This window comes from Lipotes vexillifer, unplaced genomic scaffold (assembly GCF_000442215.2).
Source record: "Lipotes vexillifer unplaced genomic scaffold, Lipotes_vexillifer_v1.1 scaffold471, whole genome shotgun sequence".
Lineage (NCBI taxonomy): Eukaryota > Metazoa > Chordata > Mammalia > Artiodactyla > Lipotidae > Lipotes > Lipotes vexillifer.
The window spans coordinates 748,475-757,404 of record NW_006780162.1 but is presented as its reverse complement, the minus strand read 5'-3'; the positions used below and the strand labels follow the sequence as shown (position 1 = coordinate 757,404).

Here is an 8,930-nt window from a genome sequence, read left to right as displayed (position 1 = left end):
TCATATAATTAATAATAGAAATACAAACAGACTACATACATGCAATATTTGACTTATGGTTAATTGCAATGCAGTGAAAGTTGACTAATTCAGAACTTAAAGCATGAAGGTTATATGTTATTCAGAAATACATTGTTTATTTAACTGATTTTCTATTGTGTTTCTCTTAAGAAAAAAATTCTAAATTTTGGGTTGATAATTGCTTAAGGAATAATTAGACAGTATTCCAAAAAATGTATTTCAATGAATTGTACATGTTCTATGTGGCAAACAACCATGAAAATAAAATGTGTAGACTTGAGATAACAGTACATTTTTTTAAAACCCAAATTTGCTTATTTTCAGAAGAAAAATATTTAGCCTAATTTAAATACAAAAAAAACCTCTGAATCTTAATATTTCTAAATGTTCTAAAAATATTTTCTAAAAATAATTTCAATTTATATCACATCTTGAGGCTGAAGAAATAATTTCAAATATTTTAAAATATTTATACAGCCCCGTATATAGTCAAGCCCACCAAGATTTCACAGAAATAGGGGAAAAGGATATAAGTCTAGAATTATGGAGACAGAGAAGTTAAGATACCATCTCCAGCCACAGAGGTGATAAAGAGATGACCTGTGTTTTCTAAAGCTCATGTTCGTTTCATAGTACCACCCTGCCTCCCAGTTAAAATTATGTTTTTCCGCTCATTTTAAAAACTAAAATGAGTTGGGTTTTTTTGTTGTTTTTTGTTTTGTTTTGTTTGTTTGTTTTGTTTTTGTTTTTGTTTTTTGCGGTGCGCAGGCCTCTAACTGTTGTGGCCTCTCCCGTTGCGGAGCACAGGCTCCGGGCGCGCAGGCTCAGCGGCCATGGCTCACGGGCCCAGCCGCTCAGCGGCACGTGGGATCTTCCCAGACCTGGGCACGAACCTGTGTCCCCTGCATCGGCAGGCGGACTCTCAACCACTGCGCCACCAGGGAAGCCCAAAATGAGTATTTTTTTATGTGTCCATTTTGGCCGAGCAGAATTAATGTGAAAATTGAAAGGATATTACTTGGGTTTTAAAACTGCTTGCTTAAGAAAAGATGTCAACCCTGCTAGAAGTCATGCAGATGCACTGTGTCCATCCACCTACACTAGAAGGTGATGGGTCGCAATTTTATATTCACAACGGAATAGGTCATAGTGGTTCCACCACTTACAAAAGTGAAACCAACAAAGAGGCAAACATCAATGTCAGCAGGAGGGTTTGCAGTGTTCAGCACAATCTGAAAAGATGATTTTCCATAAAACCACATCATGCTTCTTTCTTTCTGAATATGGAGATGATTCACCAGAATGTGTTCTCTTTTGTGTTTTGGGGCACAAACAGCGAGTTGGAGTCACCCCTGATGTATGAGGTTGCGGAACTGCAGCAGGGCAGCGCCAGCGGCAGCTCGGGAAGCAGCTTGGGTAGCTCCATCACTGCGTGTAAGAAGGTAACACTGCCTAACACCGCTGTCCTCTCACCGACTGAACTTGATTGAACACTACTTTAGTTTGACTTTTCAAGCACTTCTTCTAAAGCACAAACAGCAACAAAAACACACCACAAAATCACCCACAATTTGCTCCCCAGGACAATCCCCTGACGACATTCAAAAATCTAATTCATGGAAATGATCGGAAAACTCAAGCATTGCAGAAAGGTCTGATTTAAAAATTCTAAGCCTCCAGTGTGCTTCACCACACCTCCAACTTTTTCTAGTAACTCTTTCCAAACATAGCCATGGGTGACGGCTTCTTGGATCTCCTTGCAGAAAAATCTTCACAGGTTTGGAATGGCCCAACTTATTATATAATAAGTTCCTAAGTCTATATCTAAGTCTAAGTCTAAGTCTAAGTCTATAAGCTCCTAAGTCTATATCTAAGAAAAATTCATGGCTCTTCTCTTTTTGCTATTTTCTTAAAGGGAAGGGTATGCCTGGTTATTTTATTAGGAACAGAATTGCATTTCCTGGAGTATAGATTTTAGAACTGATAAACAAATCTTGCTTTAAGACACTTGCAGAAAGTTGTCATTTGAACAACATAAAATCATCTAATTTAATTGTCCAATTTTCCCAGCCAATCCGACTTCAGGCCCAGAAATTTAAAGCCAAATGCCCAATTCCTCATCTAATGCTTTTATCACTATTTGATGCTGAATTCCAGAGGAAAGTGTGTTCCTTTTCGTGAAAACTTAGAGGAAATCACACTGGATTAGTTCATTTATTGTTAAAACAAAGTTCAATTGTAAAAAGTACTTATAGCTATAAATTAAGATAAGTTCTTTTACTGATCATATTGTATAAGTATATGTAATTACATATACATAATGTGCATTATATATGTATATATATTTCAATTTATTGATTACTGTACCCAGTTAAGCAGCCTTATGTATTCTCTGCGTGTGTGATTTTGTATAGTTTTTAAGTACCAAAGAAAACAAATATCTTCATTAGAAAACATATATTGATTATTAAAAAAAAGCATTAAACATAATTTTACAAAATATTTTTATGCATATATTCATAACCAAATATAAAAATATACCTGCCTGATTAATTAAGGGATTCTTATTATCATGTGTTATATGATCCTCATAAAATTCTTATAGAGGATTCAGTACTATGAATTCCAGTTTTTAATGTAGAAAACTGAGGCACTATAATTCAAAATGATTTTGAATTACTTATGAAAGAACTAAAGCAGCAGGTTTTCAAGCCCTAGGTATGGTCTATTCAACTCTGTAACTCTAAATTATAAAGTCTTCACTGGTTGCTATATCTGTCATAAGGCTAAATAATTTTTAATTTATTCTAATTTTTAAATAACTCTATTTCTATTGATTAGAATTCCAGTGGCATTTAAAAGAAAGATTGAAGCCAGACTGCCTGAATTTGACACCCAGTTCTACAATTACTAGTTGTGTGATTTCAAGCAAATTACCTCTTCATGCTTCAATTCACTCATCTGAAAAAAGATAATATTACCCACTTCATAGGGTTGAGGTGCAGATTCAATGAGTTTCTAGACGTGAAATGTTTAGAACAGTGCCTGGCATATTGTAAGCACTCAAAATAATGATTACCTACAACTAACAGTATTCTAAAGAATGATTTTATCAACAAGTAAGCACTGCCAGAAAAAGAATTCAATATTGGCATTACCGTGCTGAGATAGTTAGTACTTTATGATCTGTTATCTCAATTATGCTTATTTCCCTAGAAAATATGTAGTCATATTCATTTTTTAAAAATCTTGTCTGGAAGCTAATGAACTAATAGAGCTGTTTGGGACTGGGCAGCTACTAGAAAAAGTAAAATAAAAATTCAGTCATCTATTCTAAATGACTTCATGCATATATATATATATGTATATATATAGATATATATATATGTATATATATAGATATAGATATATATGAACTTAAAGTTTTAAATATAATTCTACTCATTCCACAATTATTTCTAGAACAACTAGTATTAGGTTGAACCATACGAAACTGACTTTTTTATGGATCAAAAATGATCAAATAGGGGCTTCCTTTGGTGGCACAGTGGTTGAGAGTCCACCTGCTGATGCAGGGGACACAGGTTCGTGCCCCGGTCCGGGAAGATCCCACATGCCGCAGAGCGGCTGGACCCGTGAGCCATGGCCGCTGAGCTTGTGCGTCCAGACCCTGTGCTCCGCAACGGAAGAGGCCACAACAGTGAGAGGCCCGCGTACCACAAAGAAAAAAAAAAATCAAATATGGGTAATTCCATACAGTCCAACCCAAATACTTTTAAAACTTTGTTACATCCTGAGGAAAGATACAAGGATAGATCACAAATGGCCCCTGGTCTGGAAGAATTTACAGTCTAGTGTGGGAGATAATACTGGTTTCTCATGTGAAAAGTCAAACAATAATTAATAAGTTAAATAATTATGTGAGGTAACTACACAGGCATATCTCAAGATAGACAAGTGCATCTTAATTTGGACTTTGAGGTATGATTAAGATTTGAATGAGTAAAGACATTATCCAACTAAATTTAGGAAGGATTGTTACAAATTAATGCAGGAGAAGTCAATACCTTTGAGTACTGGCAATAGTTTTCTAATATTCATAGCACATTCCTTTCATTTTAAATATTCTCTTAAGCTTACATACTAATTGCATTTTAAGACAATGTAGTAGCCATATATGCCACGTGTCATACACCATGTGGGCTATAGCTGTTTTCCTTGCCTTCAAAAAAGTAGCTCATCTGTGTTTCTTCTCTTCTTTGTATCAGGAACATGGGCCCTCAGTGAAAGGCATGAATATTGAGACATTATTCCTTTATCTTATTATTATATATTACTGCAAGCTGATTTAAGTGATCATGATTATATTTTTAATTGCATTAATCACAGATAATGGGACTGGGTAAGTGAGGATCTCTATGTTCACAAATGCGCTATACAAAAGGGACAAAAAGAATAAGGACAGCTCTGTCTTAGAGATAGCAGGCCTGTCCAGCTGAATCACCACTCTTCACAGTCAACCTTCTATAAGAGTAACATGGATAACTGAAGTCTATTGCTAATTCCCCAAACTCATTTCATGTAATAGCTTCATCTTCTTCCCCATCAAACCTTCTTATCAGAACTGATATATTGTTAAATTAATCGGTGGAAGAAATGAAACAAGGTTCCAGAAGATAATGCATTAGTTGAATAATCAGCCTCTGAAAAATTGCAAATTGACTGAATGCATTTCATGTGCCATGTGCTTCACAGTGAATCTCTAAGGTTTTTGGGAATCCTACCCAGGTGCAATTTTCTTGTTAGGGAAAAATGGTCACTGGACACCATAGCTGTGAAAAAGCCATATCATCAGGAAAAAGACTTTGGTGGTCTTATTTGAAGGACTTATTGACTCCTTAATATATGTTTTTATCAGTAAGTCTTTCCCCAGAGCGAAGGTTACCATATCATCTAGTCACAGCCTATATATACTCTCCTGGAATTTTGTGGATAGACTCCCCTTTTGCTCTCAAACGTTCCCTGGTATGCACAATGTTATACCATTATTCCAGCTCTAGCTTCAGAATTATTCTTTCTCTTCCTTCTCCCCTTCCTTTAAGTGCTAAGAAAGTTATCAGATAAATTCACACTGAGGTGTTAGTGATTGCTTAAAATAAAGCAATAATATTGCAATCACAATAAAATAGTGACTGCAAAAATAAAATCTATTTTTACTTAACTACTACTACTGCTAAACTAGTTTGATTGCCCCCTCCCTTAACTGACATTGACAACTGAGCTTATTGAGCCTGGACATGATTTCAGAACTCCATTCATCACAAAGCATCAATCCATCCAAGTTGGGATGTAAGCTAACCCCTATGTCACCCTAACTTAATGAGCACCAAGACCCAGGGTAAGTTTTAGTGTATGTAAAATAATGCATTTAAATGATAGAATTCCAAATATTGCCAGAAAAAAATTGAGAGAAAGAAAGAGAGCTGCTGGTGGAGAGGGAATACTGGAGCTCTCCGTGGTATCTCTTAAAATTGTATCTCACATGGACATTCCCTGATGTTTCCTCCTCTCATAGGACAATTCTTCCTTACAAGACAAATGCAGTCACCTTTGTGAAACTGAATCATAGGGACTTTCCTTTAAATGAGCTAAATTATTATAAATGTTATCCTTTTATGTCTGTTAAACACTAAGTGAAAGGTCCTTATATTGTCTCTATCATAAATCAAAATCTGTTATCTAAAGGGAGGTAGTGAAATGTTGTGTAACAAAGCTGGACTTAGAATCCAAAGTCCTGAGTTAAATTCCAGGTTTCTCTTTTTACTGTGTGATCTTAGGCCAGTGCTGTAACTTCTCTGAGTCAGATGTCTTAGGGTTGGTGTGACGTTTATATACAGAAAGTTTTGTGTAAGTCCTTGGCACATAGTTGGTGCTCAATAATTACTAGTTCCAAGTAAATAATCTTTATACAGGGGCAAAATTTATGTAAGTAAAATTTAAAAACTAATCTGGACGTAACATGCATTGTGCCTTCATTGCGTTGAGTATCTGTTAGACTTTCCTCTAGTTTGAAAGCATTATAGTCAATGCCATATTTCCACAATAGCTGGACATTTTCAATGCATGCTTTACTTGATGGACTGAAGATTTGTAACTTGGGATATAGTGGAACCAAGTCTCTGAATAGGATTCATGTGAGGAAAGAATTGTTGGAGAAGAATCAATACCTCAAAAGCCTTCTCTTTTTATGTCATGTTAATTAAATCCACCTTAAACTTTGACTTATCAAAGGCAGCAGGCTGATAACATTTCAGTTTCTCAGAGGCAAAGTTTGATCTTAATATGACATCTGAGCAGCTCTCTGAAGTTTCAAGAGCATTCTTTGGTGTGACTGACCTCCTTTAAACAGACTTAAATTTGCTGTCAACAGCGGCACAGATACGTCTGAAGAACAGAATAGAAGCCCCTTGATGTTTCATCCTACTCTGTAATATACATTTTCATCTAAGCCCGTATCATTTTGATGACATGTAATTAACAAAAGCAATTCAATTAATGTGTGCAGGCATGGGCATACAAACTGAGAAGCTTTTTCAGAATCTGATCCATATCTCTAAAGGCATTTTTATTAGTCAGAATTATACTGCTCTTGGCCAAAAGGCTCAGTATTAATTCTAGGAAGTACATGATGGAAAATAGCTATAATATTCTGTATTTGTAGAAACTGTTTCTTTTTTTTTTTTTTTTTTGCGGTATGCAGGCCTCTCACTGTTGTGGCCTCTCCCGTTGCAGAGCACAGGCTCCGGACGTGCAGGCTCAGCGGCCATGGCTCACGGGCCCAGCCGCTCCGCGGCATGTGGGATCTTCCCGGACCGGGGCACGAACCCGTGTCCCCTGCATCGGCAAGTGGACTCAACCACTGCGCCACCAGGGAAGGCCTAGAAACTGTTTCTTTAAAGGAAGGAAGGGCTTTTAAAAATATATAACTAAATAAATAAAATTTAAAACAAAACCAGCATAATTGAGCCACAGCCACCTTTCTATAGAAGGAAGACACAAGGCTTTTCCCTCTGAAGTGTAAACTACTCAGAACTCTATAAATACTCTCTTCTGGTCAAGCAACCTGGTAGTGATTTTCAGGCTCAGATTTTTTTGTTTGTTTGTTTTGTTTTGTTTTTGTTTTTGTTTTGCGGTACTCGGGCCTCCCACTGTTGTGGCCTCTCCCATTGCGGAGCACAGGCTCCGGACGCGCAGGCTCAGCGGCCATGGCTCACGGGCCCAGCCGCTCCGCGGCATGTGGGATCCTCCCGGACCCGGGCACGAAACCGTGTCCCCTGCATCGGCGGGCGGACTCTCAACCACTGCGCCACCAGGGAAGACCCAGGCTCAGATTTTGATACCAGAGAATGGCCTATCCAAATATTGTTAAACTGCTAGGTGTCTTGTTGTATTGCCCTCCTGCAGGAGTAATCAGGGGCATTGAAGAAACAGGGAGATTTTTAAGAAAAGAATTAGACAGTATGGAATTCCCTGGCAGTCCAGTGGTTAAGACTCTGCACTTCCAATGCAGCGGTCGCGGGTTCGATCCTTGGTCATGGAACTAGGATCCCACATGCCGTGTGGTGCTGGGGAAAAAAAAAAATGTATCTATTATATAATATGTATATATAATACATATATATAAATTGTTTAAAAAGAAAAGTGTGCATTGTCCAGCAATAAAAAGACCTTTAAAAAAAAAAAGAAATAGTTGTCTTACTAAAAGTGGTATTTGAAGATGGTTAATATAGTAGTTCTAAAGATAATTCCTTAGAGCAAAGGGAGAGAGTGGAGTCTGGGGTGCCAGGAGAAGTATAGCTGATGTGGATAGGGAAACAGGGAACAGAGAGGCAGAACCTGTATACAGGCAGTGGGAGGAGGGAAAAACGAACTCTGATGAGACACATTTGGAAGTCAAGGTCAATAAGTCTCCATGACATTGAGAGTTGAACAGAACCACGAACTCTGACTATTTGAAGCAAGACATCCATGAGTGGTGGTGTCATTGAGGTCATTAGGAAGATGAGCTAGGAGACAAGGTAGTGAGTTCACAGGTTCAGATTCAGCCAAGCTGCATCTAAAGAGCCAGCCACAGAATTCCCTCTGGGGGACATTTCGCTGACTGCCTAAGGAAACTTTCTCATGTGCTGAGCCACACTGACATCCAGGAGGCTTCAAGGTTGCACTGAGGCCAGAACAAAGATGATGCAGGCTCTGGTGGGGACTAATTTCCTCTGCCTTCACCAAAAGCAGGTTGAAATGATGAATGTCTTCTCTTGCCTTTAAAGCAGCCTGGTCCACACTGAACTTTAGAGAGGTGGGGCTATATGTGCTACATGGTGAGTTTATTCTTTGGAAAATGTCAATACAGTAATCTTACGTGGGAAACTTTGTTGAAAACCAGCAATTATGGCTCACTTTGCAGTTTGAATATGATTCAGCTTCTTACTTCAAAAGTCAAGACTTGTATTCAGGACTCCACACCACCTCTCTTTCCTGCCAACAATTGCTATATAGAGTACTTGAGACTCCAACATGCTAGTCTTAGTCTGTTCTCTACAGCTCCGTTCCTTGAGCATCCTTTTTGCTGTGTGTGAAGAACTCCTGGAAGGATTTTGCAGTGCTTTTCCTTTTCTTTCTTTTTTTTTTTTTAACCAAAAAGTAGGACTCTGAAAACCCAGAATAGCTTAAAACATTTTGTGGAATTGAGGGTGATGTTGCACTATTGAAACTAGGCAAGTGATCTTGTTTCCTGAATTATTGCAATTACACCATACCTTTATATTAGGTATTCAATATCTCTATCCAAAACTGGGGGGGGGGGGGTCTAAATTTTTTTAAATATCTAATTGGGCATTCAAAACTCTCTT

General features: G+C 37.7%; 1 protein-coding gene across 1 annotated transcript in view; it reads left to right on the top strand.

Moving 5' to 3' along the window:
- The first annotated feature begins 1,304 nt into the window (after positions 1-1,304).
- Positions 1,305-8,930, top strand: part of SPHKAP (SPHK1 interactor, AKAP domain containing) — a 98,016-nt gene continuing 90,390 nt past the window's right edge. The window contains exon 1 of the mRNA XM_007453270.1: positions 1,305-1,463. Coding sequence (XP_007453332.1) covers positions 1,305-1,463 — 159 coding nt within the window. The remainder of the gene's footprint in view (positions 1,464-8,930) is intronic.